General features: G+C 38.3%; 3 protein-coding genes across 6 annotated transcripts; all 3 read right to left on the bottom strand.

Moving 5' to 3' along the window:
* Positions 1 to 249: 249 nt before the first annotated feature.
* cyp20a1 (cytochrome P450, family 20, subfamily A, polypeptide 1) lies at positions 250 to 5,313 on the bottom strand. Its single transcript, XM_008325081.3, has 13 exons — positions 5,114 to 5,313; positions 4,166 to 4,215; positions 3,120 to 3,286; positions 2,893 to 3,038; positions 2,646 to 2,813; positions 2,484 to 2,562; positions 2,282 to 2,394; positions 2,136 to 2,190; positions 1,778 to 1,898; positions 1,518 to 1,629; positions 1,334 to 1,398; positions 870 to 959; positions 250 to 770 (listed from the first exon to the last, which is right to left on the bottom strand). Exons 1-13 carry the CDS (start codon positions 5,183 to 5,185, stop codon positions 620 to 622), a joined length of 1,389 nt encoding a protein of 462 aa, XP_008323303.1. The 5' UTR covers positions 5,186 to 5,313; the 3' UTR covers positions 250 to 619.
* A 241-nt stretch (positions 5,314 to 5,554) lies between these two features.
* On the bottom strand, positions 5,555 to 9,627 carry LOC103389604 (transmembrane protein 237B). Its single transcript, XM_008325080.3, has 14 exons — positions 9,457 to 9,627; positions 9,198 to 9,233; positions 8,652 to 8,683; positions 8,544 to 8,557; positions 8,389 to 8,445; positions 8,164 to 8,292; positions 7,963 to 8,056; positions 7,675 to 7,838; positions 7,440 to 7,572; positions 6,940 to 7,131; positions 6,765 to 6,838; positions 6,578 to 6,668; positions 6,371 to 6,492; positions 5,555 to 6,277 (listed from the first exon to the last, which is right to left on the bottom strand). The coding sequence occupies exons 1-14, from the start codon at positions 9,475 to 9,477 to the stop codon at positions 6,213 to 6,215; spliced, it is 1,224 nt and encodes a 407-aa protein (XP_008323302.1). The 5' UTR covers positions 9,478 to 9,627; the 3' UTR covers positions 5,555 to 6,212.
* Positions 9,628 to 9,772: 145 nt separating this feature from the next.
* On the bottom strand, positions 9,773 to 16,335 carry mpp4b (MAGUK p55 scaffold protein 4b). 4 transcript variants are annotated; one of them, XM_008325112.3, is made up of 22 exons: positions 15,996 to 16,335; positions 15,686 to 15,788; positions 15,473 to 15,594; positions 15,156 to 15,233; positions 14,968 to 15,051; positions 14,518 to 14,649; positions 13,885 to 13,966; positions 13,416 to 13,501; positions 13,271 to 13,342; positions 12,979 to 13,175; positions 12,426 to 12,484; positions 12,294 to 12,308; positions 12,177 to 12,218; positions 12,069 to 12,089; positions 11,901 to 11,915; positions 11,676 to 11,717; positions 11,389 to 11,574; positions 11,221 to 11,301; positions 10,794 to 10,887; positions 10,593 to 10,701; positions 10,341 to 10,475; positions 9,773 to 10,267 (listed from the first exon to the last, which is right to left on the bottom strand). In XM_008325112.3, exons 2-22 carry the CDS (start codon positions 15,741 to 15,743, stop codon positions 10,073 to 10,075), a joined length of 1,905 nt encoding a protein of 634 aa, XP_008323334.1. In that variant the 5' UTR covers positions 15,744 to 15,788; positions 15,996 to 16,335; the 3' UTR covers positions 9,773 to 10,072. The 4 variants fall into 4 exon arrangements, with proteins under 4 accessions (XP_008323334.1, XP_024918089.1, XP_016894563.1 ...); XM_025062320.1 differs by having other exon boundaries at positions 10,073 to 10,267; positions 13,271 to 13,345; positions 15,996 to 16,333; XM_025062321.1 differs by lacking the exon at positions 11,901 to 11,915 and having other exon boundaries at positions 13,271 to 13,345; positions 15,996 to 16,333.
* Between the last annotated feature and the right edge of the window lie 46 nt (positions 16,336 to 16,381).

The following is a 16,381-nucleotide window of genomic DNA, read 5'->3' as shown; positions in this document are numbered from 1 at the left end:
TCCTGCATATAATATGCATGGTGTCCAACTTAACCCCTCCTGGTTTAATACTAAGTAAATTGTGAGTATATGAAATATAAATGTATACATAAAGATATTTGTATTCCATTTTATATAGTTCTTGAGACATATTGTTTGGTGGTGTGCCATGTAATTTTTTACTACAGAGCACCTCTAAGCTGCCATCCTTTACCCCTTGATTAACAATGTAAAGAGCACTGATAATATAAACAAATATGGACACACTCAAACGCTTAAATTCACATTTAATCTTATATGAATTTACAAAAAATATAGACAAGTCACAATGTCAAGTTGCTTGTTTTAGTAAAACAAAAATGAAATTTCTGTTTTAGGGCAGTCGTAGGAAATAGTCCAGTGTCATGGTGGTGGAGTAGTAAAAACTAAAAGGTTTAACTTTTCATTGTGACCTGTGAACAAAATTGGAAAATTAAAAAAAAATAGAAAACAAATCTAGAGTGGTTTGAGTTACTGGTTATCAACCAAGTATAACATTTATACTTGGTAAACAGAGTTTCTAACAGTCTGAATTCCTCAAATTGAACAAATACTTTGCTGGTAACTGGATTTGATAGCTTTTGTGTTTTCAGGGCTGACTTTAGCTCCTTTTACTGACAGTAATCCAGTTCTCTTCTTTAGGTGTACAGACCAGTTCCGATTTGACCTCCATGACCTGTCCTTTCAGCTTGTGAAGCTTCAGCTCCCGCACTAATGTGCTGAGCAGCACAGTAGCTACCATGTAGGCAAACCTGTCAAAGAAAACCGATAACAGTCATAAGGTTTTCTTTAGTTTTGCAGAATGTCCAACAATATAAGTTTCAAGTTGAGGATTGTGAGCTCTTCTGTACCTAAGTTCAGGACACGTTTGATTCCCAGAAAATCCTAGGAGACAGAAGCTCTTTTTGACCGATTCCTCTTCAAATCGATCCGGATCAAACCTGAAAATTTTAAGAAACTCTTAGTACAAATTAATCAATAAATCGTTAAAAAAACATTCTATAGCAATTCTTTAGAATATTTAGAATATTCTTGCTTTGAAAACATGCCAAAGATTGTAACAAGCACAATGCAACATGAATCACAATATAATTTACTTTTAAGCATAGTGAAATAAAGGTATACAAATGCCTGACATAACAGAGTCACTTTTGTTTCATACAGCAGTGCCTCTGTGAAGTAGTTTATGTTGCATTAAACTTGTAGTCATATTTTGACAATGTTGAGGCAAAAACAGAGGTTGGTTTTCTGCACCAAAGCTGATGCTACAGTATATTTATGTGCAACTATGTAAACATGTATGATCTGACATAACCTGTATGGGGTGCTCCAGGTGCTGGAATCTTGCAAAACTACTCCCAAAGCGTAAATCACCAAAGTCTGAAAAATTAAACAACAAAAACTTTAAACAGCATTAGAATCAATGATTTCTATAGCACATTTTTTTGCTGAGCATCTGGATGTAGCTGAGCAGAACTGGGCATAAAACCTCCACATACCTCTTTAGGAATGACATGTTGATCAACTTTTCCCTCCACTTCCTGAAGCCGAGCAGCGACTGGAGTCAGTTTCGCAGTTCTCACCGTTTCATTAAGGACCTGCTGACAGTATCTTTAAAAAGACAAGAAGAATGTACTGTATATTCACATATGTGTGAATGTGTTGTAAATAAATTTCTTCAAATCATCTTTACAGCATTATATAGAGTATATAGGACAAAACTGTGACAACACAGTGTCACACTATATAGATTTCTCACCTGAGCTGAGGGATCTTATCCAAAGAAACTGGGTCTGAACCTAACACTTCCTCCAGTTCCTTATATAACTTCTCCTGAACTTCCTCTGAGGTGGACAGGAAGTGAAGAGCCCAAATACACACTGCAAAAATGAGAACATTAACATGTGTACTACGCTACTGCTACTTCTACTGTGGTGTTTGGTTGTTGTTGGTACTTCCCCTACTATACTACTATAAATATCACTAGCACTACTACTGATACCAATGTTGCTGCTACTACTAAGGGCTATTTTTGCTACTTCTGATACTAAGATTTAAACTGTGTCTACTGCTATTATTACTTCTTCAGAACACTGTTTTTTAAAGTTGTCACCTACAGTTGGCAGTGATGACACATCCAGCCAGTGTGAAAACCATGCAGTCCTCCATGATCTGAAACAAACAACCACACTCACTTCAGCAATTCCCCACATCAACCATCTCTCAGATGTTTGAACCACGGTGGACCTTCATCTGTAATCACCTGTCGCTCAGTGAGACGGGACTCAAGGAGCGCATCAACAAATGCCATGCGTTTTTTCTGAGGTTTTCTTTCCTTCACCACTGACAGCAGTAAGGCCTCCATCTCAGAAAGTGCTGACAATGAGAACCGCAAAATAAGTCCAAAGACTTTTACAGAGCCTTTTTACAATAGGATATGCATTAAATCTCCTTTAATCCCTTACCCTTCTCATAGTGTCTTTTCCTACTGGAACTCTTCTCCAGAGAACCATCCAAGAAACCTTTTCCAATTTCTGACCAGATCTAAAAGTGTTCACAGGAGTAAAAATTATTATTACCCATTATTGTTGATGATAATGTTCATAGTGCTTTTACAGAGGTCTTACAGCATCGTGGTTCTTGTGGAAGGAGATGACCACCGAGTCATCTTTGAAGCGTTCTCCCAAAGCGAGCTGTGTGACGGTCTTCATGGCCAGGCCCAGCTGGTGGGCACACAGTGGGATGTGTTGTGCCTCTGGCAAGGACTTCCACTTCCTGACTAGCTCCTCCACTAGCTTATAGACCAAACATAACATCACAGCAAGTGTATCTGACTAATGCAGTGCATTGTCCTGCTTGGCTGTACGCACGCACCTTAACCACAAAAGGAAAGTTGTTCTTCATCGTATTGTTGACGGCAGTCTCATACACTTTTTTTCTAAGTACTGTTTCACTGGCTCCTCCTCCCATCCCTGATTGGTACCCGAGCAGTGACTTGAGCATCGTCTCAAATGAGTCAGCTGTAGAAAAGCAGTGAGAATGTTGAAGTGTGACACAGCTGAAGAATAAAATTCAAGTTTTCCGAAGGGTTTCTGACTCACTGGTGTGGTTGGGGTTGATGTGCTGCTTTAGCTGCTCCACACAGCCCAGACTGACCACTGGACGACCGCCAAACCAAAAGGATGCCACAGATCCAAACTCCTGATGTAGATTCATTAGGAACTCATGTAGACTCCCTTTGCTCACAATGTCCTGCAGATTCCCATCCCTGACACAACAGGCAATCAGGGATCAACAACAAGGGATGTGGAAATAATTTGTTCTGCACATTTGATACATGCAGCGTTCTATTGATTTGTGTATTTGAGTCCAATGTAGGCTCTAGAAGAGAACCTAGAGAGGTGGAGGTTTGCACTAGAAAGAAGAGGAATGAAGGTCAGTCGCAGCAAGACAGAGTACATGTGTGTAAACGAAAGGCAGAACAGTGAAATAGTGAGGCTACAAGGAGCAGAGGTGGTGAAGGTGCAGGAGTTTAGGTACTTAGGATCAACTGTTCAGAGCAGCGGAGACTGTGGAAGAGAGGTGAAGAATAGAGTACAGGCAGGATGGAACAGCTGGAGAAAAGTGTCAGGAGTGATCTGTGACAGAAGAGTGTCAGCTAAGGTGAAGGGAAAGGTTTACAGGACAGTGGTGAGACCAGCCATGATGAGAGGAGGTATATGGATGCAGTGAGGGAGGACATGCAGGTAGTTGGAGTCAGAGTAGAAGATACAGAGAACAGGGAGAGATGGAAATCAATGATTTGCTGTGGCAACCCCTGAAAAAGGGACAAAGCCGAAAGAAGAAGAAAAGTAGGCTCTAACAAAGCTATTCAAAAAACTACTGTATATTTTAAGTCATTTCTTTATAATTTGGGTTTATACTTTGGGTTGTTGTGAGTGTGAATTTTGATAATCTTTTTGACCTTCAGGTTCTGAGCAGAAACTGAATAAAGGATTGTTTCTATTAACCCATTTTACCAGGAGTTTCAACTAAATATACACAGTCTCAAAGAACGACACTTTCATCTTAGGTATTTTGAACCAAGATGGATCTCAGTATGCTAGCAGTACAAGCTTATACTAAAAGGTACACCTTATTAACTTACTTCTCATCTGTGGGGTTAAGGCCTGGGATTCCAGAGGCCGTTCTAGAGGACTGAAAATACAAACAGAAAGGAAATGAGATTAAATTACTTCATTTTAAATACTTTCTACTTTTGTAGGGTGTTTCTAGACCTGAAGAAAAGCATTTTACACATACACCTACAGACAGTATGGTAACCACAGGGGCCACATATAGACTACCAATTCCAGAATCAATCTCACAACCCTTGTCTTACAGAATCTAAGACAACTGCACTACCTACTGAACTCCAGTAACCGAGTATTACCTTTCTGTGCATCTTTATACCTTAACTCTTCTAAGGACTGTAAAGCAACATAGTAAATATATTTTTTAAATACTATGTATATATATACTATATATAAAACTTTTTTCTTTAAAACTCTAAACAATTACTTTTACATATGTAAAACTTAATTTGACTAAATTTAGAAAATTTTGTATTTTCAATTTCACTGTTTAATCATAATTTTCTTTAAAAAATAAAGTAAAATTAAATTATATTATTATATTTTAATACCACCCTAATTTTCATTATTCCCATATTGTTGACATTTTTCTAGACCACTTACATATACTCGGTATTCTGGGTGTTTCTACGTTTTGGCTTATTTTAGTTTAAATAATTTTATTATACCTCTGCGAATAAAGTCAAAATGTTCCATGTGTCCTGCACATTAACTTAGCTTTGCTGGTGAAAGTCGAAAACCTTCCACACTGGTTGTATTATTTACAAAAGTGTACCATAGCAACATGGCCTTTACATAGGGTCACTAAACCTTGATTATAATCTTCATATATATTACAACATATTCTCTAGGTAAAACATTCTAATTTGTGTTTCTTTACTTTCGTACGATCATGTGATGAAAACTATTGAACATTAATATGAGCCTAACAATAGCCGAGCCGCTAAGGTAAACTTTCTTACCGGATACAAATAGAGAACAGCTCCCACTAAAATTATGACAAACGTCACAGCAAAAATAGCAAAATCCAGCATGACTGCAGCTTTGTGACAGTGCTACTGTAACGGATTTAAGTCATAAGAAAAACATGGATGTTTTGCAGCCGTAATTCGTGTCACCACGTATACAAGAACTCGATACTCAGCTACACAGTCTGGACCAACACAAGCAGACTGAGCTAATCGAAAAAGTGGCAAAGATGTTATTTTTTAGCTTTTTAGTTTTCAAAATAATTGACTTGTATTGTGTAATTCTGACTTTTATGCGTTTTAAAAAAAAAGAACTAATATATTCTAAGAAATAAAGTGAAACTCACGTGGAATAGTTCAACTTCCACTTTCAACTTTGTCTATTTTTTTCATATGCAAGTCAGAAATCATATATTATAGTCAGACTTCTGGGCATCACATAAAAATATTTTTATTTTTCTTACATTGTGTAAAAACTAAACACTTTAAATAATTTTTTTTACACATTTTGGCATTTTTCTTTCAATTCTTTTGTTTAGTTTACTATACTTGGAAAACGTAATATTACTCTAATTGTACACAAAGTTATCAATCTCTTCCATGTTACTGAAAAAACCCTGACTCTGACTTCTTTTAAAATATTATTAGTTATGTAGCAATTACATTTGGGCCACTATTTGTATTTATTACCTTTATTATTGTCAACATAATAAATAATGATAGACAATTCATGTGAAGAAGCTTCTAAACAGATCACCCTTTTCTTTTCAATGACGATGATTCTCACTAGTTGATATTTTCAATACATTTTCACACTGGATGTATTCTTAGATCAATTTCTGTTGTCATTTGTTCAGTTACTCATTATCTATCACTTACAAGCCATTAATTAGTAATTAAAATGTAGAATTAACCCTACAAAGTTAATCTATACAACTTTATGGAGCTTGAATCATGGCTGCTTCAATCAGAAAAAAGTACAGTGAACAGACAAATACAAATTCTATACAAAATATATATAAAAAATACAGTGCAAATCTCAGTGCAAATCGACGACAGAGTTGTGGCGTCAGCACAAAGACAGTGTCTTCTCTCAGGCGGTCATTTCAGATTTGTCCGTTAATTTGGGCGGATCGATCTCCATGGTCATCAAGTTAACTAAGGAGAAAAAAAAACATAAAAGGCAATGACATTTAGAAATGTACATCTTTTTTTCTATATTTTAAACATAAAAAAACAAACAAAAATTACTCTCAGTGTAGTCATTCTCAGGCCGTGTGGCAGTCAAGATCCAGGCCAGACCAACAAGCAGCGCCACAACCAGGTTGACAGTCACCCATGGATGAAGGATCAGATGCTCTGAGCCTGACGTCCTGGATTAAAATAAACAGAAACGTGTTTAAATATGGCTTTAGGTTTAAGATAACCAGCACAACAAATGATTTCAAGTGAGCTCACCATATTTGGGATGAATTAAAAGATGGATACAGCCAAATGCGATCTGCTGTCATCTGCTGGCTCAAGCAGAGAACCAGAGAGGAGAAATAAACTACAACAGAGAGGGAAACACAGCACCATTATATTCAAATTGAAATCAGTACACAACACTGCAGTGTTTGGAAATTAGGATGTAATCTGAACTCACAGAACACAGCAAGAGCGAGAGGATGGAGTGTGAGGAACATCCGCAAAGCTACAAAACCTTTGGCCAGATTCACTCTGAAGAGCAGAAAAATTGGTGTAAAATTTTAGGATAACTATTAAGACGAGATTGCTGTTTTTGTTTGACATCTAATTTTGCAGCAGGAGAATTTCTTAACCTGTCAAAGGCAGCCACAGTGCTGATGGCCAGAAGCATGTAGAGCAGGGACTGGTAAGGGTAAGCGAGGGTGTGGTACTGTTCCAACAGGTTGGTGAGGGCACTGAAGTTCTTCCCGGCCCATAAATACAAGACCACTGTATTCCACATGGCAAAACCTGCCAGGAAGCCCTGACAGATGAGACCAAACTCTCTGAGGAACAGCACAGAGAGACAGAGAGACAGAGAGAAGTTAAAAAGGGTAGTTTGTTACTAGCTAAGTAGTCTGCATAATGTCAATGTTAGACAACTACACAAGGAACAAGACTCAGTTTTGTTGCTGATTTCTTTATGATTTCCTTATTTTATTTGGGATGATTTTCTTTTTTAATTTCCACCTAACTGTTGGAATTTTTTCATTCTTTCAAACCTCTCTAAAGCTTAAAAGTTCTAAATAAAGCAAGTATGTTGAGTCAGAAAAAAAAAAACACGAATTCAAGGTTAATTTTGATCCTTAGTTACCTGAACCCTCTGTGCACACTGACAGAAATGTCTCTGGTACTCCTCAGCGACTGCATGTGCTGAAAATCTGTGGTGTTGTCCATCCCCTCACTGGTCGTCCTCCACTCTGTGCGTTCCACTGCCTGAAAACGCTCTGCACACATAAAAAAAAACAAAAACAAAACAAAACCCAAACATTCAAACACACACCCTACCTTTAGAAAGGCTTGACTGATTATTTTCCTTGTTTACTCACTGCTCGTCTCTATAAAGACCTTTCCCACAGACTGGCTTTGACCATGTGGGGCTGAGAACAGGGAATGATGGGAGATGGGAGGAGGGGGGTCAGTGATGATGTCACCCTCTTCAATGCCTTCGAAATCTCCCCGAGGAAGCCGTGACTCAACAACCATTGCTTTCCTAAAATGTAGTAAATGTGTAATTTAGAGAGACACAAACAGATCGATGTGTACAATCATATAATCACACATTCACAGAAAATGCGACTACTTTCTGTTTTTTTCTTTCTTTCAGTGTTTCTCACTTTTTCCTTGCAGGTTTTTTGGCCACTTCTTCACCATCAGTCACCTGCTCTGCAGCATCTCCGTTCACCAGATCAGCCTGGTCATCTTCTAGGTCTAAAAATCACCAACACAAACTTAAATTGTTAAATTGTTTCAAATGTAGTCATCTGGTATATATAGTGGCTCCTGTTTCTGACGATATTTTCCAAGTCTGTGATTACCAATTGTAGCAGTTTTCTTTTTCTTCTTCTTTCTCTGTTGAGCGGCTTCAGCTGTGGGTTTATGGGAAAATGGCCCTACGACCTCAGCTGTCCTCTTGCTGCCCAGTCCTCCCATCTCCATCTTCTGATCTGAAAGTAAAGGTACGGTTTAAATTTTAGAAGTCCAACTCTATATTACTTGGTATCAAATACTTGTCATTTTAAATAATAAATTATGTCACACACCATCCACATCTTCAACTCCACTCTCTTTTTTTACTTTCTTCTTCCTTTGTCTTGCAGCTGCAACATGTGTGTCAATAGACAAAAATAATAATGAAGCTGGAAAAAGATATATTTTGAATACAATCAATCAGGATTTCTATTTATGCCTCACTCACCAGCTGTGTCTTGGCTGTGTGTTACAGAAAACAGATAAGAAGAAAACCTTGCATTAATGCTGTAAATGAAGACTCGCATCACAGTCTCAAATTAATATATTCACCTACCTGGGCATTGGAGGGAGCCTACGCTGCCCTCGCTGCAGAGAAAGATAAAAAGAACATTAAGCCTCAGACACTGAGGTTAAAGCATAACTGATTTGGATTGTATTCCTATTTTTGCATTTAATGTTATTTATAATTTATAATTAATCTAAAGAATAATTAGGGGATATAAATGCAAGGAATGTAACGTCAGTCTTTGAGAAACCTTTATGCCAGTTAATCTGTGGGCAATGTGCTGAAATAAGACAGTGTTATGTTTTTCCCCCAAAACATTATTTAAAAGCAATAAGTACTGAAACCCTTCGTTAGTGTTTTAGTACTAAGCAAGCTATTTGCACAACGAGAACCTGAAAGTAACTGTCCATAACTGAATAGATTTGCTGATTATTCTTATTATTTGTTTTGATAACTTCATTAATAGACAAACATGATGTAACACGATCAACGTGTCCACCGTTATGATTTTTCTGATACAAAATGAATGAATTTCTTAACAGAGAAGACGGTAATGTTTTTACTACATATACTTTTATAATTTTAAGGACTAACCTGAGGACGAGGCGGAAGCTCTCTGGGTCGCATTCCCTTCAAAACAAAAAGGTCGTAGTATTACCGTTATTTCCGAGCTACAACATTTTTCAATTTCTACCTACGTTTGAACATTTTACAGTCTTAAAACAAAAATATGACTTTTAAAGGATAGTTTTGAAAATATATACACACATATATTATACAGAGAACAAAACGGCTTAAAAGTAAACCTTTAAAATGCTGGTTCCACTTAAGAGCGTTATTTGGGATTACCTACCTTTGCCCCCCTTTTGTCCATGTTTAAAAATATTTACAAACACCTTAAAAAATAATGCAGTTTATTAAATGTTAGTTTGCTTTTTCATTAACATATAGGATACAAAACGGCTAACGGTAAGAAAGAAACTACTCTGATCGTCGTAAGCTCTGCGAACGGAAGCAGCTTTCCGGAATGAATTGAGAATCACACCTTCTTCCGGCTTCTTCAAAATAAGGTTCTATGACTAACGGTAGTGTTGACAAAAGAAAAGGCAGCGATGCAACAAGCACATTCAACTTCCGTAGATATCCAAAGAAGACAACTATGTATTATACAACTACGTATATAACGATACACAAAGTTTACATTGAACCAAATACACAAACATTTATTGACATCATGCATTTCTACATCACATTTTCATTTCAAAAATGATTTATTTATTACAATAATATCACAAAATACAATATTTTCAAGAGCCTACTTAAATAATAACAGACGAGAGAGAAAAAAAACGTCTTTAATGTATAATAAAAAATACAGAGCAAGTAACCTCTGAATTGTTACTCAAAAAAATACTATCATAATTTTGGTGCTCCAATAACATTAATTTTTATTGCCTGATTGTTTCCTTTTATGGTTCTGTGGTTGTGGGTCGTATCCAGCGGGCAGGAACCCACTGAGGTTGGTTCTGTGCCTTTCTCACAGCTGACATCAGCTGGTCGAGGGAGTCCTGCAGCTTATCGTTGACAATCACGTGGTCGAAAAACTGCCTAAAATGGGACTCAATCTTTTCAGACAATTCTTCCATTTCCTGGAAGTCTTCGCTCTGTGAATCACAAATATTCATTATTAATTTGATCCAAAAATCTGTAACAAAATGCTTTCACTGGGGTGCTGACTTTGAACGGTCTGTTGATGTAGTAGTTAGTGGTGATGCAGGAATCCTGCCTGGTCTCCTGGAGGCGCTCCAGGGGAGGTGGCTTTACGTAGATGATGTAGGCCTTAAGTTCATGGTTTCTCACTGCGTGAATGGCCTGGACAGAGAAAAGTCATACTGTGAAGTAAATGTAGAGCTGTAAAATTACAACTGTTGTTTAAATTCACTCAGAAGTGTTTTTTTCTTGAGTTGTGCTTAGTTTTATTAAACTTACATTTGGCTCAATGTCAATGAGGCAGATCTTTCCACCCTTTAACACTTCCTTCACAGAATCATAACTGGTACCGTAAAGATTTCCTTTATACTCGCCGTGCTCCAGGAACCTGTGGAGAGTCAGTGCTCCGTATCAAACCCAGTTCACATCCCACTTAACTCGAAAGGACTTGAAAATACTGTAAGTAATTCAACCTTGTACCTATTGTTCTGAACCATGTTGTTGAAAATTTCGCGACTTGTGAAGACATATTCTCTCCCAGACTCCTCGTACTCTTTAGGAGCCCGTGTTGTGTCTGACATTTGGAAAAAATATATATAAAAAATAAATATTTAAGTAAATACACATAAATTCTTAAGTGGAGCTGTACAAGAAATATTATACATATACGTTTGAATTGTTTAAAAAACAAATGTTTTGTTCATTCAATATACTGAAATAAAAGTGCACAATGTACTTCTATTTAATTAATAAAGTTGCGATTAATTGCTCAAAAATGCGAATACTGTTTGAATTTTTTTTTTCCAAAACTAACCGTTGGAAAATATGGGTCCCACGTCATTGACCAATTATGAGGCCTCCATTATTTACCCAAGAAAAAAAAACTAAAAACTAAATGGATACGTACGAGGCAACGCTCCCTGAAAAATGTCGGGATTTGTTTCAATCAGGCGCCTGCGAAGTTCGTTTACACCAACATTAGGAGGACCTGTGAAATAATCACACACTAGATCAGACTGAGCTGCACTTCAGTTGTTGACAAACAATCAGACGCTGTCAAATATGTGGCTTGAACCTAGGAGGGCAATGAGGCGTTGGGTGTCCTGGGTGTGGCGCTGGTAGCGCACCACCTCCTCATAGGGGCTGCAGAGGGCGCTGTGACAGCTGCTGGGACAGCTGCTGGGACAGCGGGTGGGGCAGGTCGGCTGGCTGGTGTTGTGAGAGCGACGCCTGAATAGGCGCATGCTGCGCCTGAAGCCAGCTGTGAAAGATAATTTAGATGATTTAAAAAAAAATCAAGAAATTATAAGGAAATAATAAATAATAAAAAAATCGAGTATTTTTCTCAGTTTAAAGACTTACCTAAATAAATCCCTTTGGTGTTTGTGCTGAAGTCGTCATCCTCTGGTTTTGTAAAAAGAGAAAATTAAAAATCTATTTTTACATCTGTAATTCGGTTCTTGTGTTGCAATCAAACTATAAAACTATACAATTACCATCTGGAAGGAGAACAAGAATCAAATAAAAAAAAAGAGCTAAACAAGATTACAGATTAAGATAACAGGATAATACTAAGGGTTTTCTCACCATCTCTGAACTCCTCTGACACACACACCCATCAGAAAAAAGAAACATTGGTGCGGAAAAAAAAACAACAACAAAGAAATCTTCAGGTAGAGGAAACAAGATGACACAGTGTTTTGTAACAAGTACTGTAACTCTTTAGACTATTTAAGAAAACAAAGACTTACCTACCAGATTCAAAAGCCTCCTCATCTGTCAGAGGGAAGTCCACGAGAACATTATTCACAGAGACAGAGAGAGAGTAAAGACTGAAACTCATGAGGAAGTGAGAAAATGTACCTGCTTCAACACAATTCTCATCGATGGCCATCATGTCTTCCTCTGTTAAAGGAGAATAACCTTTAAATCATTAAAAAAAAAATTGTTTAAATTTTCTTTTAAAATATATATTCTTACCTTCGACGGTGCTCACTGAAGCAGACGTGGATAAAAAGTAAAAAGTCAACATTGAAATGAGAAACGTCTGCTATGGTTTTTATATTTTAATTCACAGTGAAAGGTGAGTTGAGGACGTCTGGCCAAACTTACAGGTTTGAAAGCAGGCTTGTGGCTGATACGGCTGAGACCACCACAACTCCTTCTGCTTCCTGTCCTCACAAGGAGAAGAAAGGTTGGGAATTGTATTTCATTGAGTTAATAGAATGTTACCAAGTTCCTTTTACAGTAAATAATCTAACCAAAGAAGTAAATTTTTTCCAATGAAGAGAAAACAGTCCCATGGAACCTTAGACTCATTAGACCAAAACACATTATTCCACCCACTTCTGTGTGAATTGAATTCATTTTTTTTTTATTCAGGAGACATAGGATATTTTGTTTTAGCTGCATAAGCTCTACTTAAAAAAAAAACTCAACCAGTTCCTGGAACTTTCTCTTGCCTTGTTGCCTTGTTGTTGGCCTTGACTGTCTTGTGAGTCTTTAATGGAACTTTTACACCTTTAGCATTAGCCGGTACTGTACTAATAATAGGTTTGCACTGACTAAACGTACAAGTTATGAAATTAATAAAAAATATTTTTTATCGTTTGTAGGTACAATTGTAAATATTCATCATATTAAACATAAAAGAAGCTTTTCTGACCGTTTGAGCAGGTTGTTGGAGGGGATGAGTCCAGCACAGGCTGCGTGGTCAGGCAGTTTTCTGGCCTGCCACCAAAGGGCATCTGTCTGGTCCACGATCTCCAGTACGTTACCTTTTTGGAAGCTCATGCCAGCATCAGCGCAGGGGATGTAGGGGTCCTGCTGTGGGCTGTAATCGACCAAGGCCCGCACGTAGAGCTAACGGCACACAAGTGTAGAGATGAAACAGAAGATGTTTATATGTCAGAGACAGGAAGGTCAGTAGAAGGTCAGTATGAAGGACGGGGGTTTACCATGGTCTTGTTATGGACTGGTCTCTCTGTCATTGGGATGACCCTGAAGATGATGGTGCCCTGTGACCTGGCCTGCTAAAGAAAGATACAAGTTTCATTTAAGAACAGAAGAACAGGTCAGGTGTTCTGGAGACATTCAACTTACCACAACCTGAATCACTTGTTCAGGTTCCATTCCATCAACAGGAAAACCATTCACCTCTAGGACCCGGTCACCTGTATGGAGCAGACCTACACACACGCACACACACATCATTTTGATGTTTTTTGTTATTGGTTTCAAATGTTTAGTCAGAGCATTTCTTAGGAAACAGACCGTCCAATCATATGGGCTTAGACAATCTCTTCTGTTTTGATAGGAAGGAAAAATACTCCATGTTGATTAGCAGGTATGCGTCATTAGAGAAGCCAAACAAAACAGCCGTGCTTAGCAATAAAGTCATCAAGGTGTCCAGACTGTTTATAGTTTGATTATTTTCATTTGTTTTTAAAGGGCTACTCTGTAAGAAATAGGGACCCCTGGTTGTAAAATTGTACACTCTAATAAAGTATTTACCACTCAATAGTCCAGGGCTGAAATATACATTTAATAGTTTACTGTGAAAAAGGCTCACCACTTCGATCAGCCAGTCCTCCATGAATCACCCGAGCGATAAAAATCTCCCCCGTGCTCTCATTTCTTTTTATAGTCGCTCCCTAGAGCAAAGTTCAAAAACATACAAACAACAACAGACTGAAATGGAAACTTCAAACACACAGAGAACAAGTGACAACCACGAAGGTGATAAAATAAAAAACAATATCAACCTTTTGGACTTTTGTCCAATATTAACTTTTTACCGATATGCCGATATTGTCCAAACACTTAATTTCCGATTCCAATGTCAACCAAATCTGATATAGCGGGTCAGTGGTGGAAGTGGTGTTGCCTGGTTACTAAGGTGATGGTTTAAAACAGTGTTTCTAAAATACTACTAAGCACCTCATTGACTAGATGCTCTAGTGAATCGTTGCTACAGTGAACATGAGGCGGTTTGAGATGAGTATTTGCTTTTAGAGGTTTTTAAAGGGTGAAGAAGAAGGAGGTGAGGCTGAAGAACATCAGGACTGGGGTGGAAAGACCTGGTCCATCTCAGGAGGTAGAAACAAGGGCAGGGATGTCGACATACTCTAAATTCGGTGTGTTCAGTGTTTGCTCTGTAATCTATTACTAACAAACCACTCAAGAGAGCAGGAAAGGAGCTCACCAGAGGCTGTTTGTTTTTGACCAGACAGACAGTCCTCGTGGCCTCCTCATCGTCCGGCAGCTCCTCAGGCATAGGTGGCAGCACTGGCCCGTAGTCTCTGTGGGCCACCGTGTCATGGGCAAAAAGCAGAGCCTGAGACACAAGCAAGTAAGAGAAATGGAATCAGAAAAAAGAAGTTTTCATTCATGATTTCTGAAGTTCTATTTTTCTATTTTTGTTCTGGATGAGTTTATATTTATATAATAATATTTAATATATTTATATTTAATATAATTATATTATACTATTATATTTATACATATATTTAATATAATATTTATGTCTGTGAATAAAATGTAGCTTAGTGGTTCTAGAATATTCAGAATACACCAAATATTAGTGGAACTCATTAAGACTAAATCATATCAAATGCTTTGTTTGTTTTATTCAAGACGTGTCTTTATTTCTCACCTGCATGTGAGGCTTTCGCAGGAGACGATACAACTCTCTGGCCTCTTCAGAGGAGCCGGGCAGTGACCTGATGTCAATCAGCAGCTACAAAGACAAAATAAAAAAAAATTCTTACATGTACAAAAACACAAAACTGCAACAGAAATGAGGAGAAAACATTTTTTTAAATCTGGTAATCAGAGTGGGACCTGAAATGTGAGTCCAGAAGCGAAGTCCAGGAACGGAGCAGGAGAGTCTCTGAGGTACTGTCCCAGACACTCGTACACCTGGAAACATCAAGTCAGTCAAACACTGTGGATCCCACATGCTATCCCACACGAGTGTGTGGGTTGTGACCCATATGGAGTACAACAAAACGGGTGTGATCTGACTTCACTCGATTGAGTTTGTGTTTTGCATATTATAATGTTATACTGTGTCTGGTTTGTCAACCTGTGCCCACGTTGGGTCCATATGAAACTGTGTTGTTAACATTCTAAACTGTCCTACACTTTATTTGTCAGACCTTGAGCAGTGAGTGCAGCCAGGAAGCGTTCAACAAACTGTGGAGGATCTCTGCTCCATCCAGGTCCTGGCTCACCGACTTTCTCACCTCCTCAATCACATCTGTCAGGATCTGACGCAGGCCTACGAAGAACACACGTACATACAGAAACATCATAAAAATGGTTAAAAGTCTCTCTCAGGTTTCTGAATGTTGCAAAATGTGTCGACTGACCTGCTTCTCCAAGTTGACAGTGAGGGATTAGAACCTGAGCCTCCACCGCCTGCTTCATGGTTGATGAACTTTTCACTGAGGAACTGAAAAAAGAGGAAAGAAACTGCAAGAAAAGGAGGAAATTTAGGACATTAAGGAAGACGGAAATTAGAACTCGGTCATTAAATATATGTGCTCTGTATATAAAACAACTACTGACGGAACAGCAAGTTCGTTCAGAGGTGGTGATTACCAGCGGTCAAAGAAGAAGATTCCCTGGCTGCTATTCTTCTAGAACATTCTTTGCTTTAAAAGCAAGCAAAAACATTACCTTTCTGCTGCAGTCCTCAGGATTTCTGCATGCCTCTACACAGAGTGCGAGGACAAAGGACACTGAAATAGGAAAAAGTCTGAACCAGCCAATGTTTCTATAGAGCCAGGAACACACACACACACACAGAGAGACAAACAGACACACACACAGAGAAGGCAGTAATCTCTCCAGATCCCACCTAATCCTGGCCAAGTGAGCTGCCTCTTCACTCACTCCGTCCACACCACAGGCCACTTCCTCGCTCACCTACTGACCAGCTGCAGCCAAGCTGTTAAATCTCCTTAACTCTTTTCAGCCTTTAGTGGCTTGCAGGAGAGACAGAGGGCACGGCATGCACGAAGATGGACAGAAGAGGACCACAGGTGACGTTTGGTCTCATCACA

This window comes from Cynoglossus semilaevis, chromosome 14, assembly GCF_000523025.1.
Source record: "Cynoglossus semilaevis isolate Cse_v1.0 chromosome 14, Cse_v1.0, whole genome shotgun sequence".
NCBI classification, from domain to species: domain Eukaryota; kingdom Metazoa; phylum Chordata; class Actinopteri; order Pleuronectiformes; family Cynoglossidae; genus Cynoglossus; species Cynoglossus semilaevis.
This window is presented reverse-complemented; position numbering and strand designations above follow the sequence as displayed.

Bases quoted from the DNA above. Each gene is read 5' to 3' on its own strand.
- cyp20a1 (XM_008325081.3), bottom strand. From the start codon at position 5,185: ATGCTGGATTTTGCTATTTTTGCTGTGACGTTTGTCATAATTTTAGTG. The intron at 3,039-3,119 runs GTGAGTCAGAAA...GCTTTTCTACAG, and splicing joins CATCAACCCCAACCACACCA to CTGACTCATTTGAGACGATG. The intron at 2,563-2,645 runs GTAAGACCTCTG...GAACACTTTTAG, and splicing joins TCCACAAGAACCACGATGCT to ATCTGGTCAGAAATTGGAAA.
- LOC103389604 (XM_008325080.3), bottom strand. From the start codon at position 9,477: ATGGACAAAAGGGGGGCAAAG. The intron at 6,839-6,939 runs GTTAAGAAATTC...TCTGCTCTTCAG, and splicing joins ACTGTGGCTGCCTTTGACAG to AGTGAATCTGGCCAAAGGTT. The intron at 6,278-6,370 runs GTAATTTTTGTT...TTTTCTCCTTAG, and splicing joins TGAGAATGACTACACTGAGA to TTAACTTGATGACCATGGAG.
- mpp4b (XM_025062320.1), bottom strand. From the start codon at position 15,743: ATGAAGCAGGCGGTGGAGGCTCAGGTTCTAATCCCTCACTGTCAACTT. The intron at 13,502-13,884 runs GTGAGCCTTTTT...GCGTGTGTGTAG, and splicing joins AGGACTGGCTGATCGAAGTG to GTCTGCTCCATACAGGTGAC. The intron at 10,476-10,592 runs GTAAGTTTAATA...TTCTCTGTCCAG, and splicing joins TCATTGACATTGAGCCAAAT to GCCATTCACGCAGTGAGAAA.